This window comes from Macaca fascicularis, chromosome 7 (assembly GCF_037993035.2).
Source record: "Macaca fascicularis isolate 582-1 chromosome 7, T2T-MFA8v1.1".
Taxonomy (NCBI): Eukaryota; Metazoa; Chordata; class Mammalia; order Primates; family Cercopithecidae; genus Macaca; species Macaca fascicularis.
Window position 1 is genome coordinate 27013037 of NC_088381.1, and position 14189 is coordinate 27027225.

The 14189-nt window shown below is 42.5% G+C and overlaps 1 protein-coding gene across 1 annotated transcript in view; it reads right to left on the reverse strand.

Moving 5' to 3' along the window:
* USP50 (ubiquitin specific peptidase 50) overlaps positions 1-14189 on the reverse strand; it is a 47903-nt gene that overhangs the window by 29046 nt on the left and 4668 nt on the right. Inside the window, exons 4-6 of the mRNA XM_045395446.3 lie at positions 12616-12831; positions 10256-10398; positions 2288-2420 (exon numbers count right to left, since the gene is read on the reverse strand). Of these exons, the coding sequence (XP_045251381.2) occupies positions 2288-2420; positions 10256-10398; positions 12616-12831 (492 nt within the window). The remainder of the gene's footprint in view (positions 1-2287; positions 2421-10255; positions 10399-12615; positions 12832-14189) is intronic.

Sequence of the window (14189 nt, forward strand, 5' to 3'; positions counted from 1 at the left end):
TCAAACTCCTGACCTCAGGTGATCTGCCCACCTCAGCCTCCCAAAGTGCTGGGATTATAGATGTGAGCCACCATGCCCAGCCTCACAGATGCTTAGTTTTTATCTCTGATGAATCAATTTGCAGCAAATTCTAAATATAGTTCTCTTTCAAAACCAACTTTTGGCCGCTTAATCAACCAATAATAGTTTGACTACTAAAATAACTAAGTTTTTATTGTTGTTGTTTTGTTTTTTGTTTTTTAAGAGATGGAGTTTTTCCATGCTGCCAGGGCTGCTGGCTTGAATTCCGGGACTCAAGCGATCCTCCTACCTCAGCCTCCCAAAGTGCAGGGATTACAGGCGTGAGCCACTGTGCCTGGCCTAGGACTAAGAATTTATAGGAGGTTTGGGGTGATGTTTTATATAAACATATATATTTCCATAATGCACATACTTTTTTTTTTTTTAAAGAGATGGAGTCTTGCCCTGTCACCCAGGCTGGAGTGCAGAGGAGCAATCATAGCTCACCATAGACTCTAACTCCTGTCCCCAAACAATCCTTCCACCTCAGCCACCATAATTGCTGGAATTATTAATACAAGAGGCAGCCAGTGAGCCCAGCAATAATTACAATTTTTATATTAAATTCAGACTTTTGTCATTTGGATTTTCTTAAAGCAGAAACATCTATATGAGAAATAAAAATAGTAAAGTATAAAGGAGGCAGTTCCTGCACTGTTTGGGAATCTACATCAGAGTCTGCATTTGATATAATAGAGAAGAGAATGCCACTCTAGATTCCCAAGCAAGGAAGTGAGAGAAGAAAAACCATATTTGGGAGCAGGATAAATTGGAAAGGAGAATATCGAGGCTCGAAGTGAACACACAAAATACTGAGCTGATAATTTTGTTCAAGTGTGGAGGTACGGTTCCGAGAGCTGCTAATGAGGAAGACCAGTGGGATTCACATTTTCGAAGACACTAATTCAACAATAAGCTGAAGAGGCAAATGAGACTTCGGTGGACTCTCGTGAATCATACTGGGCTCCAGCGGGCGTCTCAACCATTTGATGTAGACACAACTGGGCCTCCAGGTACAATTTGAAATATGAGTATGTTCTGAGACAGATCTTTAACACCGTGATCCAGAACAGAAACCCAGAGAGGCTTGCTACTTGGGGATGGTTGATGTGAATTCCGGTGATTTGGTCTAAATTATACTCCATGCTTTCTTTCCTTCAGGAAATCTTCATTGATCATAGTTGACTTAGAACCATGGGGACCCCAGAGTTTTTCTAGGCCTGGCTGTATACAGGCATTGAATCTTGTGGCTAGTATGTACCTACTGTTTTGCGGCTTTGGCCACAAAGTGGTTCATGGTTATTCAACATAAAGCTATCAAAGGCTGGGCCTGGTGGCTGATGCTTGTAATCCCAGCACTTTAAGGGGCCAGGGTGGGAGGGTCCCTTGAGCCCAGGAGGTCAAGACCAGCATGGGCAGCATAGTGAGACCTCATCTCTACTTTAAAAGAAAAAAAAAATGCCTGTATTTTCATGCGTGTAGTCTCGGCTGCTTGTAAATGCACATGCCTGTAGTCTCAGCTACTCGGGGAGGATCACTGAGTTGGAGGCTGCAGTGAGCTGTGATTGCGCCACCGACAGCACTCCAGCCTGGGCAACAGAGCAAGGCCCTGTCTCAAAAGCAATGTTAAGCTACTGGAACCAACTTCTCCTGCTGCCTCTAGGAGCACAATTTGCAAGTATCCTTAGATCTAAAATAGCCACTGAGTGGAGAGAAAATAAAGAGGCAGTGAACAGTATATTTTATTTCTTTGTTCCTCTACTTGTCTAGGTCAAAGTGGAGAGTTTCCTGGTCTCTATATTTTTAAAGTAGGGCATAAAAGAAGTCAGGGAGAGACAGGAGAAACAGGGATTCGAGCAGATAATTCTAGAGTTTTCTTTACAATTGGGTTACTTTTTTTTTTGAGACGGAGTTTCGCTCTGTTGCCTAGGCTGGAGTGCAGTGGAGCGATCTCGGCTCACTGCAAGCTCTGCCTCCCGGGTTCACACCATTCTTCTACCTCAGCCTCCCAAGTAGCTGGGACTACTGGTGCCCGCCACCACGCCCAGCTAATTTTTTTTTTTTGTATTTTTAGTAGAGATGAGGTCTCACTGTGTTAGCCAGGATGGTCTAGATCTCCCGACCTCGTGATCCGCCTGCTTCAGCCTCCGAAAATGCTGGGATTATAGGCGTGAGCCACCACGCCCGGCCAAAATTGGGTTACTTTTACCAGTTTGTTTTTACTCACCACCACTGCACAGAGATTGTATTTAGGATATTTCCGGAAAATTGGGCAAATATAAGGAGTGAGGTCCAAATTAGTGAGTGGGTAATGAATATCCGTTCTCAGCTTCCTTTTCGTTGTACCCTGAATGTCAAACCTGCAGGGATAATGTGTAAAATACAAAGTAAGCTTGTGAACCACTCATTTGTCTACATGACAAATTCCAAGTATCTTAAAAGTAATTTCTTGGCTGGGCACAGTGGCTCATGCCTGTAATCCCACAATGTTGGGAGGCCAAGGCGGGCATATCCCTTGAGCCTAGGAGTTTGAGATCAGCCTGAGTAACAAGGCAAAACCCTGTCTCTACATAGAATTCTCACCTGTAGTCCCAGCTACTCAGGAGGCTAAGGTAGGAGGATCACCTGAGCATAGGGAGGCTGAGGGAGTCATGATCGAGCCACTGCACTCCAGCCTGGGTGACGGAGTGAGACCCTATCTCTAAAAAAAAGTAATCTCTGGCCTGGTGTGGTGGCTCACGCCTGTAATCTTAGCACTTTGGGAGGCTGAAGTGGGTGGATCACTTGAGGTCAGGAGTTAGAACCAGTCTGGCCAACATGGTGAAACCTCGTCTCTACTGAAAATGCGAAAAAATTAGCCGGGCATGATGGTGGATGCCTGTAATCCCAGGTACTCAGGAGGCTGAGGTCGGAGAATCACTTGAACCTGGGAGGTGGAGGTTACAGTGAGCTGAGATCACACCACTGCACTCCAGCCTGGGCGACAGAGCGAGACTCCATCTCAAAAAAAAAAAAAAAAAAGTAATTTCTTGGAAAGATTATTTGGTACAGACTTATAAATTACTTTTCTCTTATCTATTTAAATACCACATCCACAAACCTCACCAAAATGAGACTGGAAGTTGAATCAGGGAGTGAGATAGTAAAGATTCAAGCTAAACTTGAATCTAGTAGGGCAAAAAGAAAGGGATAACCAAGGCTCTCAGCATTGGGGGAAGTGGAAACCACATTGATAATTCCTGAGGCTTTTGCTCCAACTGAACCTGTTTATTCTAACCAAGCTGGCTCAGCTTTTCCTTATCTTGATTTCGGCACAGGTAGTCTTGGCAATGTTGTTTTCAAGCTCTGAGGTTTTTTTTTTTAACGTTTTAATATAATGTTTTAATAAGAACATTTTGTGAAAATCTTTCACATTCTGTATTGTTACATAGATCCTAAGTTTGTAAATCTAGGCTCACATCAGTTACTCAGAAGCTTTAAAAAAAAAAAAATATGTTCATTTTGGAAAAATGGCTGATGTAGGTCTGAGGCTGGGAAATTACTGAGATCGAGACATTCTTGTGCCAGAAAGCAAAATACCCTGTTTTCAAAAAACTAAGGGAATGCCATGTGATCCAGCAATTCTATACCTGGGTATCACCCCAAGAGAAATGAAGACTTAGGCCCACATAACAAGCTATCTGCTAGTGTTTGTAGAAGCTGTATTCCTAACTACTCAAAACTGTAAACAACCCAAATGTCCATCAACTGGTGGAGACGTGCAACTGTGGTACACTCACAAAAAGGAATAGCACACAGCAGTAAAAAAGGGACCACTAATGCATGCAACAACACGTATTTCAAAAGAATCATGCTAAGTGAAAGAAAAACTAAAAGCTACATACAGTATGACATAGCACATTCTGAAAAACACAAAATTATAAGGTTGGGAATCAGATGAGCAATTTCTATAGGCTTAGGGTCGGGAAGGACAGTGATTAGTTGGGAGCATGAGAACTTTTTGAGGTGATGGAAATGGTTTATATGTTGGTTGTAATGGCGACATGACTGCATGCATTTGTCAGAATTCACAGAACTGTGCACTAAAAATGATACTTTTTTTTGTAAGCATACCCTAATAAACTCATGGGACCCCAGGAGCTAACTTGAAGGGGCTCCCACTGGCCAATTTTGAACAGTTTGAACACCGAAAGCAATGATGAGAGACGTCTAGTTTTCAGTTCTACACATAAGGACACTTGGAAGTCAACCGTTCTGTCCTAACAAGTTAAAAGCTAAATAAAACTTTTGGTTATTTTCCTTCAGGAAGGAAAGAATTAACCGAAAGGAAAATAAACAGCTCTTCGTAGAGCTGAAAGAGCGGTGAGGTCACAGGACAAACCACTGCCCCCAAAATTGGAAACACAGACCAGCAAACACAGAGAATCACAAACTTACCAGAGCCAACACTGCCGAGCAGAAACCTCTGAGGGAACAGGTCTGCGTAGGAAAACCTGGACTGTAATGGACTAATTTGCTAGAGGCTCAGTGAAGAGTCTGAGAGTTAAAAACTCCAAAGAATCCAGTCACGGGGGGCCCCTACTTCGTGAGTTTTCCCTCCAGGAGCCCAACCACACTCGCACGGCAAGTATGAGAGACAACTCTCCTCATACTTCTGGCAGGAGGAAGAAGGGAAAGGAACCATTCTGGAATACACTGGCGCACCCGGCTCTTCACGCCCGCCCACAGGAGAAACTGACCAACCAGAGCCTAACCTGCTGGGGTTTTATCAGAGCTTAACTGACCTGGGGGGAGGAAAACACCTAACTCCAGCCCACGCATAACCATCCTGTTCCACCGAAGCAGGTGTGAAGGGACTGAGGCGCACTTGTGAAGTTCGTAGTCTGGAGGCTTAAGTTCATTAAAAGACCGAGACCCACTCATAGGATTATACAGCGCTTCCCCTGCCCCTCCGCCTTACCACCACATCATCAAGGTCTGTTTACGTCAGTTTCTCTTACCCAGTTCATCATAACTGGCTATCAGGAAAAAATTACAAGGCATACTAAAAGGCGAAAAACACAGTTTGAAGAGACAGTTAAGTATCAGAACCAGATAGGGCAGGGGTGTGGGAATTACCAGACTGAGAATTTAAAACTGATGAACATACTAAGGGTTCTAATGAATAAAGTAGACAGCATGCAAGAACAGATGGTCAATGTAAGCAGAGACCTGGAAATCCTAAGAATGAACTGAAAGAAATGCTAGAGGTATCCTTGTTAGTATAGTGGTTAGTTTTTGTTTTTGTTTTTGTTTTTTTAACTGCTAGAGGAAAAAAACACTAACACGTGAAGAAAGCCTCTGATGGGCTTATTAGTAGACTGCACACAGCTGAAGAAAGAATCTCTGAGCTTGAGGAACCTCAGCAGAAATCTTTAAAACTGAAAAGAAGAAAGAAAAAGACTGGCTGGGCATGGTGGCTCACGCCTGTATCCCAGCACTTTGGGAGGCCAAGGTGGAAGAATCGCCTGAGCCCAGGAGTTCCAGACCAGCCTGGGCAACAAAGTAAGAGCCCCTGCCCCCGTCCCTGGATCTCTACTAAAAAAAAGAAAGAAAGAAAGAAAGAAAATAGACTTAAAAAAAAAAAAAAAGCACAACAATATCCAAGGACTGTGGGACAACTACAAAGATGTAACATCTGTATAATGGAAATACCAAAAGGAAAAGAAAGAGAAAAGAACAGAAAAAATATTTGAAACAGTAATGACTGAGAATTTTCCCAGATTAATGCCATACACCAAACCGCAGATTCAGGAAGCTCAGAGAACACCAAGAAAGATAAATACCAGAAAAATGACACCTAGGCATTTCATTTTCAAACTGCAGAATATCAAAGATAAGGAAAAAAATCCCAAAAGAAGCCAGATTGGGGGCAGAAAGCACACCTATAGAGGAGCAGACATAAGAATTACATCTAACTTCTCAGAAACCATGCAAACAAGAAGAAAGTGGAATAAAATACTGAAAGTGTTAAAAGGGAGGAAAACCACCAACCTAGAATTCTGTACCCTGTAACATTAACCTTCAAACGTGAAGGGAAATAAAGACGTCATTGGACAAAGAAACATTAAGGGAATTTTTTGCCAGTAGACCTGCCTTGCAAGAAATGTTAAAAGAGGCTGGGCACGGTGGCTCATGCCTGTAATCACAGCTACTCTGGGAAGCCAAGGCGGGTGGATCACTTGAGGTAGGGAGTTCAAAACCACCTGGCAACATGGTGAAACCCTGTCTCTACCAAAAATACAAAATTAGCCTGGCATGGTGGTGCAGGTCTGTAATCTCAGCTACTCGGGAGGCTGAGGCAGGAGAATCGCTTGAACCCGTGAGGCAGAGGTTGCAGTGAGCCGAGATCATGCCACTGCCTTCCAGGCTGGGCAACAGAGTAAGACTCCATCTCAAAAAAAAAAAAAAAATGTTAAAAGAAATCCTTTACAGAGAAGGAAAATGATATAGGTCAAACACTTGGATCGACATAAAGAAAGAGCACTGAAGAAGGAATAAGTGAGGGTAAAATAAAAACTTTTTTCTTATTATTAATTGATCTAACATAACAGTTTATTCAAAACAATAATAGAGACAATATATTCAATTATGTATGCTTATGTATATATCATATATATTCTTGTGTATCTTTATATATAAGTGAAATGAATGACAGCAGTGATACAAGGAAAGCAGTATGGTGTTACTTGAAAGTGGACATGGATTAGTCGTAAATGTATATTGCAAACTCTTTTTTTTTGAGACGGAGTCTCGCTCTGTCGCCCAGGCTGGAGTGCAGTGGCCGCATCTCAGCTCACTGCAAGCTCCGCCTCCCAGGTTCACGCCATTCTCCTGCCTCAGCCTCCCGAGTAGCTGGGACTACAGGTGCCCGCCACCTCGCCCAGCTAGTTTTTTTGTATTTTTTAGTAGAGATGGGGTTTCACCGTGTTAGCCAGGATGGTCTCGATCTCCTGACCTCGTGATCCACCTGTCTCGGCCTCCCAAAGTGCTGGGATTACAGGCTTGAGCCACCGCGCCCGGCCGTATATTGCAAACTCTAAGGCAACCACTAAAAAATGTTTTAAAAAGTATAGCTTATATGGTAATAAAGGAGAGAAAATGGAGTCATATAAGATGCTCAATTAAAACCACAAAAAGCGGGAAAAGAGTGGTAGATAAAAACAGGAACACAAAGAACAAGGGCAACAAATAGAAGGCAGTAACAAGTACAACAGATATTTAACCCAACAGCATCAACGATCACTTTGAATGTCAGTGGTCTATATACATTAATTAAAACACAGATTGTCACAGTGAATCAAAAACAAAATTCAACTATATACTGTGTACAAGAAACATACTTGAAATATAAAGACACATAGAGACTAAAGTAAACAGATGGAGGAAAACAAACCATCCTACCACTAAGAAAGTGGGAGTAGCTATATTAACTTCAGACAGAGCAGTCTTCAAAACAAAAAAAGTGATTGAGGATAAAAAGGGCCATATATAATAATAAAGGGATCCATTTTTCAAGAAGACATAGAAATTCTTAACATACATGCACTTAACAACAAAGGGTCAAAATACATGAGGAAAAACTGGCTGGGCACCGTGGCTCATGCCTGTAATCCCAGCACTTTGGGAGGCCAAGGCGGGCGGATCACAAGGTCAGGAGATCGAGACCATCCTAGCTACGCGGGGAATCCCTGTCTCTACTAAAAATACAAAAAATTAGCCGGGCGAGGTGGCGGGCACCTTTGTTCCAGCTACTCGGGAGGCTGAGGCAGGAGAATGGTGTGAACCCGGGAGGCGGAGCTTGCAGTGAGCCGAGACTGTGTCACTGCACTCCAGCCTGGGTGACAGAGCAAGACTCCGTCTCAAACAAAAATTTTTAAATTAAAAAAATCACAATACCATTCACATTAGCACCCTCAAAAATGAAATACTTAGTTATAAAATTAACAAAATATGTACAAGACCTATAGAAGGAAAACTAGAAAATTCTCATGAAAGAAATCCGAGAAGAACCTAAATAAACAGAGATATATTCTATATTCATGGATAAGAAGCTTCAATATTGTCAAGATGTCAGTTCTTCCCAATTTGATCTGTAAATACAATGTAATCCCAATCAAAATCCCAATAACTTATTTTGTGGATATTGACAAAATGATTCTAAAGTTTATGGGATGAGGTAAAAGATCCAGAGTAGCCAAAACTATACTGAAGGAAAACATAATTGGACTGACATTACCAAACTTCAAAACTTATTTTAAAACCAGAATAATCAAGACAGTGTGGTATTGCTGAAAAAAAAAAATTAGAAAAAGAATGGTATAGACAAGAGAGCTGAGAAATGGACCCACAAAGATATGATCAACTGATCATTGACAAAGGAACAAAGGTAATACAATGGAGAAAAGATAACCTTTTTCAACAAATGGTGCTGGGACAACTGGATGTCTACATGAAAAAAAAAAAAAAAGAAGAAGAATCCACACACAAACCTTACACCCTTCACAAAAATTAACTCAAAATGGATCACAGACCAAAACGTAAAACAGAAAGCTACAAAACTCCTGGAAGATAACACTGGAGAAGATCTAGATAATCTTGTGTTTGGCAATGACTTTTTAGCTACAACACCAAAGGCCTCCTTTACAAAAGAATTGATAAGCTGGACTCCATTAAAGTCAAAATTTTCTGCTCTACAAAACTGTCAAGACAATAAAAAACAAGCCATGGACTAAAAAAAACAAAACAACAACAACAACAAAAAAAAAAACAAAAAACCACATCTGGTAAAGAACTGCTATTGAAAATATACAAGAAATTTGGCTAGGCACAGTGGCTCATGCCTATAATCCAAGCACTTTGGGAGACTGAGGTGGGCAGATCATTCAGATCACCTGAGCTCAGGAGTTCGAGACCTGCCTGAGCAACATGGTGAAAACCTGTCTCTACCAAAAAAAGTAAGAATTAGCCAGACATGCTGGCAGGTGCCTGTAGTCCCAGCTACTCTGGAGGCTGAGGCAGGAGAATGGCTTGAACCAGAGAAGTGGAGACTGCAAGAACTGAGATTGCACCACTGCACTCCAGTCTGTGTGACAAAGCAAGAGACTGAAAAAAAGAAGGGAGGGGAGGGGAGGGGAGGGGAGGGGAGGGGAGGGGAGGGGAGGGGAGGGAAGGGGAGGGGAGGGAAGGGAAGGGAAGGGAAGGGAAGGGAAGGGAAGGGAAGGGAAGGGAAGGGAAGGGAAGGGAAGGGAAGGGAAATCTTAAAACTCAACAATTAGAAAACCAACAAGTTGGCCAGGCGCAGTGGCTCACACCTGTAATCCCAGAACTCTGGGAGACCGAGGCAGGCGGATCATGAGGTCAAGAGATTAGACCATCCTGGCCAACATGGTGAAACCCCATGTCTACTAAAAATACAAAAAAAAATTAGTTGTGCATGGTGGCATGCACCTGTAGTCCCAGCTACTAGGGAGGCCGAGGCAGGAGAATAGCTTGAACTCGGGAGGTGGAGGTTGCAGTGAGCCGAGATCACATCACTGCACTCCAGCTGGCAACAGAGTGAGACTCCATCTCAAAAAGAAGAAAGAAAGAAGGAAGGAAGGGAAGGAAGGGAAGGAAGGGAAGGGAGGGAAGGGAGGGAAGGGAGGGAAGGGAGGGAAGGGAGGGAAGGGAGGAAAGAAAGAAAGAAAGAGAGAGAGAGAGAGAGAGAGAGAGAGAGAGAGAGAGAGAGAGAGAGAGAGAGAGAGAGAAAGAAAAGAGAGAAAGAAAACCAAAACCAACAACCCAATTTTTAAAATACACCAAAGACCTTGACAGACCATCACTGAAGTATCTTACCAGGGACTGGCGGGGCAGGAATGTGGAGTTACTAAAGGTTACAGAGTTTCTGTTTGGGTGATGAAGAAGTTTTAGAAACAGTGATGATTGTTGCACAACATTGTGAATAATGAATGCCAATGAATTGTATGATTAGAATTGCTAAAATGGCAAAGTTTTATGTTATGCTGTATGTATTTTATCACAATTTAAAAACAATAATGTAATATACCAAATATCATTGAACTGTATACTCTAAATGGGCCAATTATTGGCGTGTGAATTACATCTCTAGAAAGCTGTTCGAAAATACGTGCCCACAAAATGTAAAAATCCATACCTTTTAAGGTGAAAAATAATTATTTTGGGTGCCTTGGAAATACCAGCCCTCACGGCAGTTTCTTGCTTGGTTTCACAAAAGGAGCAGTGAATTTGGTTGTTCCAGGTCAGTGTGTCTTGTTGAAAAAAACACTGGAGACAGTCCTGTTCAGGAAAAAAAGGATTTGGTGACCAAATTGGATCAACTGCGACCTGCACTCTCTGTTTCTATTGGAATTTTGCAAATGCCGAGGAAATGTAATTCTCAGTGCTTTTCTCAAAGTCAACAAGTCCAGAAGATAACAGTCTCACTAGTTGCAGCCAGATACCTGTAAAATCCACCTAGAAGGTGTTTCTTTCTTGTTACTGAGATGGATTTGAGTGCCTACCTCACTTATAATCTATAAATCAGTTTTTTGGGTTTTTTGTTTTCTTTTTTTTTGAGATGGAGTCTCGCTCTGTTGCACAGGCTGGAGTGGCATCGACTCACTGCAACCTCCACCTCACAGTTCAAGTGATTCTCCTGCCTCAGCTTCCTAAGGAGCTGGGACTACAGGCGCGCACCACCAAGCCCAGCTAATCTTTGTATTTTTAGTAGAAAGGGGGTGATCTGCCTACCTCGGCCTCCCAAAGTGCTGGGATTACAGGCGTGAGCCACCACACCCAGCCTATAAATCAGCATTTTAACTTTTCTGTTTTTTCCTGAATAATAGTGATTTTGCAATTTTTATTTATTTATTTGTTATTTTATTTATTTATTTTTTCGAGAGGGAGTCTCGCTCTGTCACCAGGCTGGAGTGCAGTGGCACGATCTTGGCTCACTGCAACCTCCGCCTCCTGGGTTCAAGCGATTCTCCTGCCTCAGCCTCCAAGTAGCCAGGACTACAGGTGCATGCCACCATGCCCAGCTAATTTCTGTATTTTTAGTAGAGATGGGGTTTCACCATGTTGGCCAAGATGGTCTCGATCTCTTGACCTCGTGATCCGCCTGCCTTGGCCTCTCAAAGTGCTGGGATTACAGGCTTGAGCCTGTAATGGCTCAAGCAACTTTGCAATTTTCACCAGTGAAATCAGGCAGCTGCTTTATGCTATTCATCTCATTGCTAAAATGATCTGGTGACAAAAATGACTTTCAGGGTTTGGGGGTGGCCTATGATAAAGATAGCAGAACAGGGAAAAATTAGACCCCATATCCATAGGAGAGATCCTCAATGTGGCCAGGTCCTTGGTTCTGCAAACCACTAACTGGAAGAAGAAGATGAGCACAGATTTTGTTTGCAGAGGACCCACTGGCACCTTACTTGGGTGTTTGGAATTTCTTTCCAACAATCTTTAGCAGTTTGAGCTGAGAAACAAAGCCCAGTGCTGAATAAGTAATAGGATTCTATTCTCCAATTCTGGTAGGTAAAACTTTTAGCAATAAAATGTGCTTTCATAATTTAGGAAGAAAAAAATATAAATTTATATAATTCTGCAAGAAAACTTATTGCTGTCCGCCCCTTGTTTGCTCCTTATCGCTGGCTGCCTTCTACTGCCACTCACCCCATGCCCACATCCCCAGTTACAGATTAACTTTTGGCATTGTGGCGAAGAAAATTTGAGAGGTAAACCAAGGCACTAGATTCCATTCTGTCTTTCCAAAACATTTCACAGCTTTAGTCCAAAATATAAGAGCGCGAGACTGAGAGTTTAGAATGTTTTATATCTAGTTCCAAGTCTGGGCCTTACAGACCTCTGGGGTAAGGGAGGGTCACAAATTTTTTCTAGAAATTACAAATTTCTTTTATGCACAAATCTATCTCAATAGACTGAATAAACCCCACTATATTTCCAATTTTACAATCAGGCTATTTCATTGAGTACATTTAAAAATATGATTGAATTCCTAGTAGCTTTTGACCAGTATGTCCCTAAAAAAAAAATTCTGTCATCATGGACTTCCTCTTTCATTTATTTATTTATTTATTTATTTACTTATTTGAGACGGAGACTCACTCTGTCGCCCAGGCTAGAGTGCAGTGGTGCGATCTTGGCTCACTACAACCTCCACCTCCCGGCTTCAAGCGATTCTCATGGCTCAGTCTCCCAAGTAGCTGGGATTACAGGTGCCCGCCATCATGCCCAACTAATTTTTGTATTTTTAGTAGAGACAGGGTTTCACCATGTTGGCCAGGCTGGTCTTGAACTCCTGACCTCAGGTGATCCGCCTGCCTCGGCCAAAAGTGCTGGGATTACAGGCATGAGCCACTCGCCCAGCCTATTTCTTTTAAAATTAAAGTTATAAAGCTGCCTCTCATACTAAACAAATGTAGGAAATAGCCCTGAGAAAATCCAGGCTGAGAGTATAGCAAGACAAAGTGTCCAGGAATACCGCATTCCTACCTGAAGGGAGCATTCATATTCGGATGGAATGGGGAGTGAGAGGACAGTGAAGACTTCGTTCTTGTAGGTGCATTTCTCACACTTTAAACACACGATGCTATAATTGAGCTGCCCTTCAAACAGCTGGGTGATGACGGATGTCTCAGTGGTAATCCACTTCCTGCAGCATCTCTGAGCAGAACCTTTCTCGTGTGATCTTCTCCGGGGGTAGTGGTACTGAATCAAGGAGCAAATTTCACCCAGATTAATTACTGGTTATTTAAAAAAGACTGTGGCAACATGGTGAGATCCCATCTCTACAAAGAAAAAAAAAATGAGCTAGGTGTGGTAGCACACATCTATGGTGCCAGCTACTTAGGAGGCTGAGGTTGGAGGATCAGTTGAGCCCAGGAGTTCGAGACTGCAGTGAGCCGTGTTAGCACTACTGCACTCCAGCCTGGGTGACAGAGTGAGACCATGTTTCAAAAAAAAAAAGTTTTCAATGACATGACTGCTTTTTTTTCTATCAGAATGATACATTGCTACCAGAAACCACTTAGTTTTGGATTCAGACAATAGAGTAAGATATCCTTGAAAGTATATATATCATGTGTGATTTCTGATAATTCAGATATTTTCCCTTTAGGTGAAACAGAGGAGTGATGACACCCTAACTCTGGTAAAACATATACCCATGGCCCCATAAGTTACCAGCCTTGGGAGCTAGTTTTTCCTGGGAAGGGGGTAAGTAAGCTAAATTAGCATTAGGTCACTCAAGCAGATCTAAAGGTAAAATATTAAGAAATCCAATCTTTCCTATCTCCAGTCCCTTCAGGTTAAATTCTGTAGCCTTTTCTCCTTTAACTTCTAGAAAACACTTTTTTAAAAGAGCAAATCTTGGCCAGGCATGGTGGCTCACGTCTGTAATCGTGGTGCTTTGGGAGGCTGAGTCGGGAGGATCACGTGAGACAAGGAGTTTGAGATCAGATTGGGCAACATAGCAAAATCCTGTCTCTACAGGGTTAATTTTTTTAAAAAAAGATAAGAGAGCAAATCTGAAATTCCTAAGGCAGCCTGGCAGAACTAGCCTTGTGGCCTGGTTTGGATCTAGCTCATACTCAGCAACAGTGTTTCTGGGGCACACCCTGAGTTTTCAGTGATTGAAGAGCCTCAGTAGAATATACATTTTGAAGATGCGTTAGCTCCACAGCTGGCTCTAATTTGGGGCTGTGCTCACCATTCCACTTCTGCTTGCTCATTTCGTCACACTCTGCTGCCAAAGTCTTCCACCCTGACAGTAACTTCATTCCCCTAATTCCTAGTCTGATCTTGGGAAACAGAACGCTATTTGTTTCAGATTGGCTGTAGAAGAGGACATGAGGGATTTTTACTGCCCATTCGCCTCTTCTCTTTAAAAAGTGCTGCCATGAATACGTTTTTTTTTCTTTCTTTTCATTGTTGGTTTTTTTTTTCGTTGTTGTTTTGAGACGGAGTCTCACTCCGTCACCCAGGCTGGAGTGCAGTGGCGAGATCTCAGCTCACTGCAACCTCCACCTTCTGAGTTTAAGCAATTCTCCTACCTCAGCCTCCCGAGT